A 16561-nucleotide genomic window follows, 5' to 3' on the forward strand; every position below is an offset into this window, starting at 1 on the left:
CTGCACAATAATCACGATTATCTCAAATAATTGCGATTAAATCAAATAACCACAATCAGGTGATGAATCAGTAACTGAATGTGTGTATTCGCTTCAGTCTGGCTGTGAGTTTTAATGCAGACGAGTGATGTGTGACTCTGCCGTCTCTCCACTTGGAAAAGGAGTAAAATTCACATCTGGAATCATTAAATCACAAAACCACTATCAAACTCACAGTGTGGAAGTCATCTGCATGCCCTCAGAGTCACTCTGTTATCTCCGTTCTGTGATGAAGCTCGCTTTGAAGTCTCAGCCAGCGGCCATCGCAAGAGTCCTAATGAAATCCTCAAACTGCTTCTAATTGCAGCTGTATCTCGAGTTTTTCCGAGGGTTGAGAGAGAGAGAGCTACAGGACAATGAGCACGACAAAAATGCCAAGCAGTGAGGGGACAAACATAAGTAACCGCAGACTTCATCTCCAGCATATTTATAACACAGAAAACACATCTGCGCGTGATTATTCACTTGCAGATTTAATCAAATCAATTAAGAGCTACAGCTGTACTGATACACAAGAGGCGGCCGGTCTTAACTAATGCGTCTTATTAATTCAGACAAGAAGGTCATGCCTTCACATGAAGTAAAAGCAAACTCGAAAAGCACTCGGCGAGGAGCAGAGAATTGTGGGATAGATTTCAGCAGCGTCTTTCATCCCGTATCGTCGGCTCTCCTGTCACCTGCGCAGCCTATTTATAACTTGTAACCATAACAACAGCTGCACTGCTTTACACATACAATGCCAGAGAGACGAAAATAATGTTTACATGGTCTTCATCTGGATCGTAAAGGCAGAAGACATTAGAGGAACGCAGTGAATCAGGAGCTCGTCCGACACGTTCACTTCGTCTGCACAGATCCCATGAAATTAAACCAAAAGATGAGTGAAAGCTTCAGAGACAAGGAAGATAAAAAGACACTAAACTTGAGTATTGCTTTGTTTCTGAAACCACTCTCACGCTTGCAGATGAAGAACCTGGCAACATCTAAACGCATGAGAAGAAACCTCACCACACACGCCGAGACTCTTACATATCATCAAAACTAATAAAACACTGGATTCTGACAGAACAGGTTTGCATGCACATATTGCAATTTACTTATATTCCATGCAAATGCATTACACTGACAGCAAGTAACTACTACTGTTAATGTTACTGTAAAATACCTGCTGGTATGTTACAAACACATGTTCAGCACAGGGGTAAAACACAGGGATAATTATACAAAGGCCGATATATACTGCATATACCCTACCAGACAAAAGTTTTTGAATAGTTATGTTTTTTAAAGAAGTGTCTTCTGCTCACCAAGCCTGCATTTCTTTAATAAAAAATACAGTAAAAATTGTGAAATATTATTTTAATTTAAAACAGCTGTTTTATACATGAATATGTGTTAAACTGTAATGTATTTCTGTGATGTGCAGCTGTATTTTCAGCATCATTACTCCAGTCTTCAGTGTCACATGATCTTCAGAAATCATTCTTATATGATGACTTGCTGCTCAAGAAACATTTATTATTGTTATCTGAAATAGAAATCTTTTGTAACATTAAAAATGTCTTTATCATCACTTCAGATCAATTTAAAGCATCCTTGCTAAATAAAAGTATTAATTTCTATAATACCACAAAAGCTTTTTATTTCAGATAAATGCTGATCTTCATCAGAGAATCCTGAAAAAAATGTACTCAACTGTTTTAAATTTTAATAATAATCAGAAATGTTTCTCGAGCAGCAAATCAGCATATTAAAATACAGCTGTGCATCACAGAAATAAATTACACTTTAACAGATATTCACATAGAAAGCAGTTATTTTAAATAGTAAAAATATTTCACAATATTACTGCTTTTGCTGTATTTTGGATCAAATAAATGGAGGCTTGGTGAGCAGAAGAGACTTCTTTAAAAAACATTTAAAAAATCTTACTATTCTTACCTTACTCTCTTCTCTCTCTGTATACATATATATGTATAGAGAGAGAGAGATTTTATCTTAATTCATATTTGAAATAAAAATACAAATAAATGGCAAATAAACATACTTATAATTTAGATGACAGCTGAAAAAAAAAATATATATATAATCATGTTATTTTTTTTTTCTTTTTTCTTTTTTTTCTCAGAAACACACAAACATATTAAGGATGACTGTGGTGCACAATAGGGTCAGACACACACACACACACACACACACACACACACACACACACACACACACACACACACACACACTATATATATATATAGGAAGCAAACACTGTAACCAACAAGTCACTCAATAATTCACAAACAGGTAAGAATAAAAGTTCCGAAATCTCTATTTTCTCTGAAAGCGACAGCGGCTTCATCTGTGCTTCCTGCAAGAGTCCCGAACCGGATTGAACTCATCGAGAGCCGAATGAATGAAACAGAGGAAATAGAATCTGCTTTGCTCCTGCAGCAGCAGGAAATGGAAAGCGCGAGCGTGAAAGTGAGCGCCGTCATACGCAGCGCTGCCTCGGCTAACAAGCGTTTAACTGACAATGGGTTAAAGCCAAAGGTTTGACGTCTCTCAACTCTCTCGGCTCACAGATACTTTAGTTGGACCTAATTGCTCCCTGAGGGACCAATCATGTGGTCAGACCGGCCCGGTGCATGCTGGGTAACCCTCGCCTCTCCAAAATAGAGATCCGTATGAGCAATATTCACCATTCTGGGCTAAATAACACGATTACTTGTTCATCCTGTTATTCTCCAGAAGAGAAGAGTCCCACGACACAAATTCAATCTCATCATCCCAAATATTTCAAACACTCAGGATTAAAATGGGAAGTGAAGAACTAAAAAAAATGTCAAACCAAATAAAAGCGCATTTAAACCGACAAAACTATTTTTTTTTTATATATATATATATTTTCTGCATAAATGTGATGGATTCTTGACTGTGAAATACCTGCACAATGATAAGGATTTAAGAAGTTTATTACAAAATATTAAAATATTGGCACATGTACAGGTAGTTTTATATTAGTGGTGTTATCGGCCGATATTTGCCATTTTTAATTACTTAATTGTGGCCGACATGTGTCGGAAGCAGGACTTTTATTTTGACAGATGCACAGGATCTTCTTTAGTTCATTATATATATATATATATATATCTCTATTAAACTATTTCATATATTTAATTAATGTAATATTTAATAATTTTTTATATTTAATATTTTCTTTTTTTTCAAGTAACAAAGGTTACTTTTATTTAATCTATTTTTTTTTTTTTTTTTTTATGGTTTTAGTTTACTGTAATAATCCTGTTATTGGTCTCGGAAAGCCTAGATATATAAGGAAGCCTAATTTTAAAAATCTAATTTAATTAACATAAATTACAAAATGTAATAAAATAATGTTAATAATTATATTTAAATACGTATAAATAATTAACAATTATATGCATTAATATTCTGGTCTTGGAAAACCTGGATATATGAGAAAACCACATTTTCTTAATTTAAAAGTGTAATTTAATTCATGCAAATAAAAAAAATAAAACAATTCCCAAAATAACTCATAGTAAATAGCTCTATATTTTTCACATATTTCTGTAAATATGCATTTTAAACAGGTTTTTGAATATCTAAAATTTAATGAATAAAACATTTACAAATTTATTAATAAAAAAAGATTAATTCTCAATATTTCAATATTTATTTCTAATTATTTTAGAACATATTATATAAAATAAATATAAATTTATTGCAGAAATTATGCATGTGCTATTTAATATTTTTAATTTAATAGTGTGATTTCAGATTGGCTTTATGTTGGTCTATATAATCAGAATAATTATAACCATTGTTATTATTATTATTATTATTATTATTTACAATTCATCAGACATATTGTACTTTCACAAAAGCACAAATCAAGCAAACATCACACATTTATTCGTCACAAACAGTGCAAAATGTGCAAACGACAGCATGAAAGACTGGCACTATTATTTAAATATTATTATTAGTGCTTTTCCGGTTGCCAGATTGAGATGATTAAGCTAAACACTGGGCAGAATATGTTTCCATTTAAGAGAAAAGCTCTGATTGGGGGATTTAAATTCTTTATATCTGGCAACCGCAACCATGAAAGCTTATGCAAACACCAAATTTAAATAAAACATTTCCAGGATAATTAACCAGCAGACAAAAAACTGCAAAAGATTATGGTTACTAAATTGAGAGAAGCAGAAATCATGATCACTATTAAAATACGATTCATTCATTGCATAAACTACTTCAAAGTGGAAAAAGCCGAATGCAATGCAAAGCTGAGTTTGGCCACACCCTGCGTGAACTTTAAAAAAGATGAAGCTCAGGACACAGCAAACCCATCATCAGCTCGCCGTGAAGACAGATGCTTCACAAAGCCTCCGCTTCATTTCGTTCACCTCTGAATATCTTCATCATCTGCTGCCTGCCTGGGGACAAGGCCGAGTTTGAGTTTTATTTTTACCCCCTTCATTATTTGTTCTCGAAAACGTCTGCAGGATACGAGAACAAAAAAAAAAGCTCAGTCCTCGAGGGACAAAAGCAAACTTCATAACAACACATGAAGTTAAGAGAGACATCCGTCAGCCTGCGGTGAAGAGAAGAAGCCTCATCAATCTGAGAAAGCAAGTCCTGGAGTTTGTGTTCCTAACGTTCAAGTTTGTCTTACTTCAGCGCTATATACAGTACGTGACCGAATACAAATACAGCGTCTGTACTGCATCCATCCAGCTGCAAAACAACCACCGCAACATTAGAATTACTGCGGTGTATAAACATCTCATTAAAGAATAACAATGAAAATCCAGTCAACATTCATGCACCCTCAGGACTGACTTAAATACTTCTGTATTATACATGTTTGCAACAACATTTTTGTTCCTCAACCAGGGGTTCAGGGGCCAATAAACCATGACATAAAACTGCCAAAGGGGCCTCAAGATGACTTTTAAATCATTAAAATTAGCTAAAATAAATAATACACACCAAGATATTTATTATTTTAACTCACCCCCTCAAAACTTTTACCCTTTCTTATTTTTTCTGTGTTATTATATAAATATATATATTATATAATATATATATATATATATATATATATATATATATATATATATATATATATATCTATATATATATAAAGATACTATTATAGTTTATATGAACATTTAGAATTAGTTTTTATTTTTATATTTTCTGTAAACATTTATATTTATTTTTTAGTGAAAGTTTTAGTAATTTATATATAGATATATATATATATATATATATATATATATATATATATATATATATATATTAAGTCTAGTTTTTAATATTTTATTTTTTAGTTTTAGTTATTTTAGTATCAATTTAAACTAATTGAAAATGAGAAACTGAGGCAGGTGAAAATAATATAAAAATATTATATAAAAAATATTATATATACTTAATATACTTTTTTATGGTTTTTGTTTAATAAGCCTCATTTTAAAATTGTAATTTAAAGTAAACTAATAATTATTTAAAATAATATATACTGTAATATATAAACAATATAAATAAATTATATGACATAAATTAAACAAAATCTAGCATTTTTCAGGGCAATTATTACAGATTTTATTTATATTTTGTTTTCTTTCTACAGTACTTCTGCTTTCAATTACATATAAGAAGAAAATACTATAAAGTAAATATATAAATATAAATATATAAATATATAAATATAAATAAAGTAAATATATATATTTATTTATATTATTTTTATATATATATAAATAAATAAATAAATATATATATATATATATATATATATATATATATATATATATATATATAAATATATATATATATCTTAATCCTTTTCTAGTAAATGACGAACGGCTGGAAAACTCATGCATATTCATTGGTTAAAGTGTCTGAGATCCCTGAAGATCATTAAGCTCTAAAAACATCTGTAATTGTGAGATTTAATTAAAAGAAAACTAGGACTATCTACGGATTCAAATACGTTTGGAAAACAGAGCGGAGGAAACAAATGATGGAGAGAGAGCTTTGGACAACGGAGGACCTTAGAGACAAAAAGATTGAGATTCGCTGCTTTAAAAAGAAGGCGATCGATGGATTTTCCTGCTGTTATCGTCTCATGTTGCTCATGTTTTCAGTAAACTCATGTTCTCCAAATGTCCTCTACTGATGATGAAAGCACCTATCAATCTGACATCAGCACATTGTACAATTACCAAACTATGCCACACACACACACACACACACACACACACACACACATGCACATTCACACGCTTCAAAGGAGAATTAAGGAGTTAAAAATAAATAATGAAGTTTCCAGCATTGTGCAGAGGTGAGAGGATCCTCCACTGCGCTCGCTCTTGCGACAAAACGCAATTTAAATCGATTCGTTTTTCCCACGGGACGCAGAAGCCTGTGTGGGCCACTAATGCACATTCAGTGAGAGCAAGAGAAGTTCTGTTTCTGTCAGGCTCGGCTTCGGCTCAGAGATACTAGCAAACAAAAAGTACTAAAAAAGTAACAATTTAATTAGTTATCTTATGTTGTGTTATTAGTATAGTCTTTTTTATACATATATTTATTTTTGTATATTGTTTCTACATTTACTTCTATTTGATCTGTCAAAAAGCCAAGAAGCAATCTTAAAAAAAAAGTTAAATATTAATTAATAAAATTAAAATAAAAATAATGTGTAATTTTTTTGTAATAAATAAATAAATAAATATAAATAAAAAATAAAAATATAAATAAATAAATACATAAATAAATAAATATAAATAAAAAATAAAAATATATATAAATAAATAAATAAATAATATATTAAGCCTTAAATTAGTTTCAGCGGTTGCCTCTCAAACAAATACTGTTTCTCTTGAACTTTGGTCAAAAACTTTTGAAAAAAAAATAAAAAAAATATATATGTATTTACAAATTTAAATATTTAGCAGAGCAACGTTTCTTTTTTTCTGATGATAAATATGAGATGTGAGTATGAGTATTTTATTTTTTTTTTTTGAGTATTGTGTGACTGTGGAGTGTGGTGTTGTGTGTTTTTTTTTGAGATATAGTGTTAGTCTAATATTTATATTGTTTCTTATATTCACTGCTACTTCATCTTTGTCAAAGAGCCCAGAAGTGATCCTATGTTGTTAACCCCTTAACTGTCACTCACATTTTTGAACATAGACTTGAAAGTGCACTTTCCAAACTAAAATTTTTATAATTCATAAACAAAAACATTTTATAACATGATATTGATGTACCATTTTTGTGGTAATGCGATGTCTGATTTTAAAATGGGTTTTAAAGGATGAATTTTGAGATTTTAAGTTTTCAGTTGATATATCATTTCTGATTATTTCTAAAGTGTGACAGAGAAAAAGGAAACGAAGAAGACTTTTTTTTTTTTGACAAGGTCAGAACTCCTGTTATTATGTAGTTTTTTGAGGGTGCCACTCTTGTCATAAATTAATCTATTACTTTTCCTACATAATTTTTAACAAAAAACATTTGGTAAAATATCTATTTAGGAGTCTTAGACCTTTGCAACAATATATATTTTGTCATGATTAGATAAGGATTTAGTGAAGTCAACGTAGGCGTCCCGTATACGGGACGGGGTGACAGTTAACAGGTTAAATACCAACTAAAACTGGGATCTTTTGATTTCGACAAAGCCATAAATGAGTTTTTGCGGTAGATTTCTGTGTCATTTCCACTGAGGAGCCTCAGCTGCTTCATTTAATAAGCAATTACAAATGTAATGAAGCAAAACGAGTGTTAAAAATGAGCTTCTGTGCTGTGATACATGATAAAATGTGATTCATGGGAACAAAATGCAAGTAAATGCTGTTGCGTCTATATAAATGTGTTCGGGTCTTTCTGATTATTTTTTTTTTTTTTTTTGCTTGAAAGAAATAATTACTTTTATCCATAAAGCATGCATTAAATTAATCAAATGTGACAGTAAAGACATTTATAATGTCACAAAGGAGTTATATTTCAAATAAATGCTTTTTTTTTGAAATTTTTTTTGTTTTGTGTATATTTAGTTTTGAAATTTTTATGTTTCAAAGAATATATTGTGCATCACAACTGTTTTCAACATTGATAATAATCAGAAATGTTTCTTGGGCAGCAAATCATCATATTAGAATGATTTCTGAAGATCATGTGACACTGAAGACTGGAGTAATGATGCTGAAAATTCAGCTGCGCATCAAAGAAATAAATTACATTTTATTATATATTCACATAGAAAACAGTTATTTTAAATTGTAATAATATTTCACTATTTTTACTGTATTTTTGATCAAATAAATAGCCTTGGTGAGCAGAAGAGACTTTCTTTTACTGACCTCAAACTTCTGAATGTCAATGTAGTTACACTCAAGCAACTTGTTTGCAAACTTAAGCAAATCCAGCCATGCTTTTGTTTCTGTGAAGATGTTTCCCCTCGAGTCTTGTGTACTGGTCCCTAGTGAGTGTGTGTGAGTAAATCTGACCGCTGCTGTACTGACGTGTGTCTAGTGAGCCACTGCTTGGCGTGACCTTCCCTGCGGGTCTGTCCTGTTGTACCACACACACACACACACACACACACACACCTGTTTGTCACAGTCTCTCATTATGTCCAGTCATCAGTGAATCACTGGCTCCTAATGTCCTAATGTGACTCTAGGACTGCAGCAGACGCATAACATTAAAAACCCTCGTGATCCCTGCAGGAAACTGACATTCACGGTGGAAAAAAGAAAGTGAGTAGAAAATTGGATGGAAATTGGCTTCTCCTGACCACACAGAGAGGGAGAGATGAATGCAGAGGTCACATCCCAGCATGCACTTGGGCGGCGAGAGCTGAGAGGCACGGCATCATTAGAGGAAGTAGATCATGCATCACACTCTCTGAAGGTCTGGGTTGCACGGCCCGCTTCGAGACCTCCGGACGTCACTGCGGCGCTTCTTTAGAGGACAAAACGAGTGGAGGGAGTCGCTCTTATCTTACTCTTCTCTGGCTGCAGATACTGAGAGAAAATCCCTGTAAAAAGCTGCAGCTTATCAGAAGAGGTCGGCTGGTCTTATCAGGCACAAAAACACTAAGAAGCTAGAAGATCCTGAATACTCTGAAGCTGTAGTTTACAAGATATTCATTATATAACAGTAAGCTGTAAGTGATGCCTTTGAATAATAACATGCATAAAATATTAATGCTTCCTGACAGATAATTATGTATCACAACTGAACTAGATTCTATAGGAGAAAATAGCACTCCAAAATTTTTTAATGTTTTTAAAAGAAGGCTCTTCTGCTCAGCAGAGCTGCATTTATTTGGTCAAAAATACAGTAAAAATGTGAAATATTATTGCGATTTAAAATAACTGTTTTCTATGTGAATATATGTTGAACTGTAATTTATTTCTGTGATCAAAGCTGAATTTTCAGCATCATTACTCCAGTCTTCAGTGTCACATGATCTTCAGAAATCATTCTAATATGATGATTTGCAACGTTTGAAAATGGTTTTGCTGCTGGATATTTTTGCGAAAACATGAGTAAATTCAGAGTCATTTACACATAAACCAGACCTTCCTGAAAACTGTCCTCCAGATCTCATCAGTTTAAACAAGTGTATGTTTATGAATTCCAGACTTGTTTGTGCTCGTGTGCACGCTCGTTCACAATTAGCATAACCATCGCCTATGGGGAAAAAGTGACAGTGATGAGTGCTGCGTTTTACCCAAAGTTAAACAGTTAACAACTCTCAGCTACCAAAAAAAAAAAAAAAAAAAACACAAAAAAAAAAAAAAACTTGTCAAATATTATGATGGCAGTGCATCAAAATGCAGTGTTATCAGTTTGCCAGAAAGAACACAGAAGGTTTTATGCACCATTTACATGTGTACATTTCTTTCAATGTTTTGAAAAAACAAACATTTTCATGAATGCAAAAGTTTACGTCAGAACGGCTTTACGAACGATTTACACAAAAAATCTTTCTGCTCGTGTTTCATGAATGACGACCATTTATTTTTACACTCTCAGCTAATTTTTGTTTTTGTTTTTCTATTACCAACATCAGCTCTGATCATATATAGCTACCAAAATTTGTTTATTTTCAGGATTTTAACCCTTTAAATGCCATTTTACATAATGTCACTGTTGTTTTCTATGGAAAAACACATAAAAAAAATTATTTTCCATATTCTACATGTTAAGTAGTTTTTTTTTTGGGGGGGGGGGGGGGTTATTACAGTCTTTGGGCAAGTCAATGATTAGAATCAAACATTAATGCTGCTTTACTAATCATAATTGATTATTTTTTTTTTCATGCAGTGTAAGATTAAAACAAATAAAAACTACAACTAGATAATAGTGACAAAATAGTGAAAAATTTAAAGAAATTAGGTAAAGATATTAAGAAATGAAGGTGAAGTATAAAAATTCCAATAACAGAATTTATTTAGATTTAATAGAAACGTATGCAACAAATTCTAAAACAGAGCAGCAGCAATAAACAAACAAAATAAAAAAATAAAAAAATCACCACTTCAAAAAAAAAAAAAAGAAGTTGAAGTTATGCACGCACACTCAATTTATTTTGTAAACCAACAAAAAACAACTACATGTTTTCAAACGTTAAAACATCTCGTTAAAACCAGCAGACTAAGTCTGTGATGCACTGTGGGTACTTTACTGGGCTCTCAGATGAATGGAAACACAGACTGATTCTGAGCAAGTTCATGGGAAAAGAGTGTGATTTTCTTCATTAGGCTTTACTTCAGTTGAGAGGATTGAATCAGGACACCAGCAGCTCAATCAATCAATTAAATCAATTAACAGATCAATACTCACCTCTCCATCTCATACTCTTTCACACCCGGCTTCACGTGTTTCATCACCTACAAGCAAACACACACAGTAATCAGATAAGAGCGCTTTACAGAATATTCAATTAGTCATCCACCTCAGTCCTCAGCCGAGGGCTTCCCTTCCCTCTCCAGATAAAGTCTAATAATCTCAATGAACTCTCGCCGGCAGGCAACGGGAAAATGACCAGCAATTGCCTTCAAATTACAGAAAGACTCATCCATTTGATGAGATAACAGTCATTTGTGGCGAGACGGAGAGAACTGAGGGAGAGCGAGTGTCGAGGGTTGTTTGATGATTGCAGGTTAGGAAGCTTTTATTTCAATCGAGAACCGTGAGTCACATCGTACAGCGGCGCTGAAGGATCCCCGGGAGATTGCGGAGATCAGGTTGTTGCAGATAATGTTAGTATGTTGGGTGACAGAGGTAAAATGATGCTTGTAGGAATAAAACAGTGCTAGTATATACTACCATTCAAAAGTTTAGAGTCAGGAAGACAATTTTGTAAAGGATTTAATACATTTATTCAGGAAAGTAGGCATTACAATGATCAAAACTGACAGAAGAAATATTTTCTTTCTACTTTCTATTTGTCAAGGAATCCTAAAAAAAAACAAAAAGTCACAGTTTCAACAAAAATGAAAAATGAAACGTTTTGTGCAGATTCATGTAAATTTAGTTGCAGGGTTTTGTTCTGCAGAGAATACTGAAAAAAATGCATAACTTCAGTTTCGCTCTACAAAGAAATTAATACTTTTATTCAGCAAGAAGCATTAAATTGACTGAAAACGACAGTAAAGGCATTTATAACGTTTTGAAAGATTTCTATTTTAAATAAACACTGTTAATAATAAAACAAAGAGAGCATAAAAGTATGAATATGAACTTTGTAATCATCACAGAAGCCTTAAAAAATGTATCATGGTGCTCACAAAAATGTAAAAAAAGTAGGGCTGTCAAATGATTAATCACGATTAATCACATCCAAAATAAAAGTTTTGTTTACATAATATATGTGTGTATACTGTGTATATTTATTATGTATATATAAATACACACACATGCATGTATATATTTAAGAAGAATATGTTATCTTTATATATTAAATATATTTATATATAATATAAAATATAAGAATATAAATATATAAATGTATATACATGTAAATAGTTTTCTAAATATATAATTTATGTGTGTGTATTTATATATACATAATAAATATACCCTGTACACATACATATATTATATAAACAAAACTTTTATTTTGGATGTGATTAATCGTGATTAATCATTTGACAGCCCTAAAAAAAAGTAGAATATTTATTACAAAATAATAATAATTACACACACACACATACACACATATATATATATATATATATATATATATATATATATATATTATATACATATATATATATATTTATAATGATCAGAAATATTTTTGAGCAGCAAATCATCATATTAGAATGATTTCTGAAGATCATGTGACACTGAAGACTGGAGTAATGATGCTGAAAATACAGCTGTGCATCACAGAAATAAATTATATTTTAACAGATATTCACATAGAAAACAGATATTTTAAATTGTAATAATATTTCAGACTTTTACTTCATTTGTTTGATCAAATAAATAAAGCCTTGGTGAGCAGAAGAGACTTCTTTCCAAAAAATAAATAAATAAAAAATCTTACAAACCCCACACTTCTGAAAAATGTAGTTATCTTCTTCTGGTTCGTATGTAATTTTAAATTGTAATAATATTTCTAAATACTATAATTTTTACTGTACCATTCTAAGAACAAGAGCGAGCAATAAAGAGCAACAGATGAGCACTTGACTGGTCTTGTGCCGTATTAGACGGTCACAGTCTCCTGAGAGAGATCACCTGCGCAGGTGAACGTGACACGGCTCCGCAGCGCTGGGAGTTTGGGAGGATCAGGAATGAGCAGTGATGAGCGGCTCAGGTGTCGAGCGCTGGATTTTAATGACGTCCCGCGAGAGGGAGAAGAGACGGTGAATAGCGGACAGACACGGTCACAGTAACCTGAATATAATCAGACTCCTTAATGATATAAAAGGGTTCAGTGTGTTCTGAGTTGTTTTCTGTCAGATGCAAAAAACAGGAGGGTTTAAGGCATGCAAAAAATCAAGAAAGCTCCAAAAGTGACAAGAAACCCAATGGAATACATAAACTAATTCAGAGCTGCGAGTAGAAATACAACTAAACTGTTCTAGGCTACAAAACCATTTATTAAAACAGAATTAATGCTGTCAGCACTATTCAGGTGGGATTTGTTTTCTAAATGACTCTAAATGAGTTACAGAATCTAGCATTATACATTCTTGAAGCTTGAATAAAAGAAATGGTGCTTCAATATTATGGGTTCGATTATGATTATGATTATCAATTAAATATAACCTGAATGCAATGCAAGCTGCTTTGTATAAAAGCATCTGATATTTGCAACAAATGAAACAAAATTAATTGTATTAGTGTTTCACTGGATAACTTGACGCTGCTTTCAGCAATGAGTTCAGCAGCCTCCCCAATGAGTTTAAAGAAACGAGCAAAACACTATAGCTTTAATTTCTGTGTTGAATCTGAAAACTGTGCATGAAGTATGAGAAAGTTTCAAAACTTTTAGAGAAAACCCAAGTTAGCAGAACCGTAGGTAATTTTCTGTAATATGCAAGAAAAACACTGAGAAAGTATGTTTGCAAAACATACATTTACCATTTGGTCATCCTACTAAACTAGTCCTGTCTTAATAGGTTTAACGAGACTGTCTGGGATAAAATAAACAAATGCATGATTGATTGAGACAATGAATGCAATTTGAAGATATATAAGGCAGAACTATTTCATGCATCTTTAAACTGATGCACAATATAAAGACTGATATTTACATTTATGCATGTGGCATTGACTCTGGCATGCCTAGTTGCATATAAATGCTTAAAAGCACATTTACATAGACATAGTCCATTATTCATATCTGGACGTTCAAAGGTCAAATAACTGTCGTCCGCTCCTGTCAGACTCAATAAAAGAGTAAAAGTCCAGGACTGAAGCTGAGCTCTTAATCGCTGCTTGACTGAAAATGACCTTCGTCTCAGCTCTCCTTAACGCAAAGACAAAATCAGCATTTACAGTCATTTACATTTCAAACCAGCAAAACCTGCTGCTGTAAGCATCACTGACAGACCACGGCGCATTCAGATGAATCTCACGAAACCCGTCAAGAACACGTCCGGGTCACATTTCACATCAACAAATAAAGATCGATAATTTGCGTTTAAGTCAATCAATACTGTCCTGTACTTCCCAGACTTCTTTCTTTGTTACTATCTTATCATCTCGGTTTGTTTCTTTGTTACATACTTTACAAATAATTGCACAGTCTTTGGAGATGACCTGATTTGCTGGTTATATGTTCTCTATATAGCTGTGAACGTGACAAATAACATCTTGAATCTTGAATATAACATCTTGTGTAAAGAAACTGAAGCCTATTTTAAGGCCCACTGGGATGAAAATAATTGTAAAAATCTATATATATATACATATATTAGAGACTAAATTTCTCAGCCGATAACCGACAACCGATAATTTAGAATATTAACCGATACAGATACCAATAGTTTAGTTTAGTTAAGGATATTATCAGACCTGATCAGCGGCTGTTTTTAAACAATCATCCAAAGGCAAATAGTGCAAATAATTGCTTTTATCGGCCGATGCTGATTACCGATTATTGGCTGATACATCAGTGCATCTCTCTCTCTCTATATATATATATAGTTGTTTTTTTACTTTTATTTGAAGTTTTAATACAACAAAAGCTTACACACACACACACACACACACATATATATATATATATACACAAGCAGTCAAATGCCAAAAGTTTTTTTTTTTTTTATTATTGACAAAAATAAGTATTCAAAATATAAAACTGAATTTATAATCTGCAAAGGAAAAAAAACAAAAGAAAATTAGGCATAAAGGTATAAAATAAAATCATACAAAAAAATGCAATAAAAATAGCTGTAATCTGGCTCAGATGTCTTTACTGCAGTTTTTCTGTTGATTAAGAAAAATACAAGACAACTTCACCTTACAAATGGTTGTAAAGGCAAAAATGCTTGGAAGTATATCATATTTAGTAAGAAAGTGTGACAAGATCAGGCAAAAAGGCACTATTTTTTGGAAACAACAGCCTGATATTAGAAAGAAACAGTATCGGATTTCACTCAGCAAATATGATATGAAGGTATAATGTGCATTTTAGAGTGAAATACTCATTCAGCCAGAGCTCTGGAGAGAGAAAGAGGAGAAAAATCACCCAGGATCTGTTCTGTTAGTCACAACATCTTCACCCAAAAATCCCACCGCGTTAAATCGGGCCGACAAGCGTTTTAGGCCATGCATGGAACTAAGAAAGAGCAAATTCATTTTCCTGACAACCTCTAAATTAAAACATTAATTAACAAGATATGTTAATGCAGACAAAACTGAACCATGCATAAAAAATAAAATGACTAAGTGAAGTCGGAACGCCGGAAGTCGGAAGATTCTGATTTCACATTTATTGATAATTTTATTAATCTTTCCGTATTTCTGAGGAAGAAAGATATTTGGAAGCATTCTCCTTTCACATCAGCACAAAAATAAGAGACGTCCCAAATCCATTAGCGAAACCGAATGTCATAAAAAATTGAAGTGATTCTGAATAAGAACTCGATTTGGATTCTCAGCCCTATTCTGAACTCTTCCTGCTCAAGTGACCGTGCAGTGAACTCTTCAAAATCCCTCGTTCCTCATTTCGGCATTCACAAAAAACAATGTGTTTCCATTGTGGCCGTGACTCATGTCCCTCTTAAACCGAATATCCAGCAATAACAGAAGACGAGAGGTTACGGCGGTGAGACGTTTGTCTACATCAGCTCTGGCTGAGACTGGCACTTATGAAGACCTGTGAGCGTTAATATGTGCCCAGGCCTTTATTGCTGGAAACGAGGAATCAAAAGAGCCTCAACAACATGTCCTTCAGACCTTCATCTGAAGATCGACCCGGTCTGCCAAGGTCACTCTAGATTTGATGAGGTGCTGGGGCTATTTCCATTAAATAAGGCGAGGATAAACTTTCACAGAGCTTCTACAATTCTGTCTGCACACGTGAAAGAATCCTGTCCACAGAAGGACGAAATCAAATGGAAATCTTTGTATTTTCTACAGTTTTAAAGGAATGTTTCATTCACAAATTAAATGGTTCATTCTTTATTAATGCTTAAGGCATTCCAGAATTTTAATGCAGCTTTCAGTGACTGTCAAGCTCAAAAAACATCATCAAAGTATCAAAAAACAGACTCATGCAATAGTCTTTAAAGGAACAGATCACCTAAAAATGAAAATTCTGTCATAATTAAATAACCAAGTCGTTCCAAACCTGTATGAATTTCTTTCTTCTGTTAAACACAAAAAAAGACATTTTGAAGAATGTAGGAAACCAAACAGTTGCCGGTAGCCATTGACTTCCATAGTATTTTTTTTTCTATACAGAGAAAGTCAATGGCTACCGACAACTGTTTGGTTTCCTACATTCTTCAAAATA

General features: G+C 32.7%; 1 protein-coding gene across 2 annotated transcripts in view; it reads right to left on the reverse strand.

Moving 5' to 3' along the window:
- The window catches only part of LOC109109925 (xaa-Pro dipeptidase-like), a 56403-nt gene that overhangs the window by 20107 nt on the left and 19735 nt on the right, over positions 1 to 16561 (reverse strand). For both annotated transcript variants that reach the window (XM_042775738.1, XM_042775739.1), the window contains exon 9: positions 10927 to 10973. In XM_042775738.1, coding sequence (XP_042631672.1) covers positions 10927 to 10973 — 47 coding nt within the window. The remainder of the gene's footprint in view (positions 1 to 10926; positions 10974 to 16561) is intronic.

The sequence above is a fragment of the Cyprinus carpio genome, chromosome A18 (assembly GCF_018340385.1).
Source record: "Cyprinus carpio isolate SPL01 chromosome A18, ASM1834038v1, whole genome shotgun sequence".
NCBI classification, from domain to species: Eukaryota; Metazoa; Chordata; class Actinopteri; order Cypriniformes; family Cyprinidae; genus Cyprinus; species Cyprinus carpio.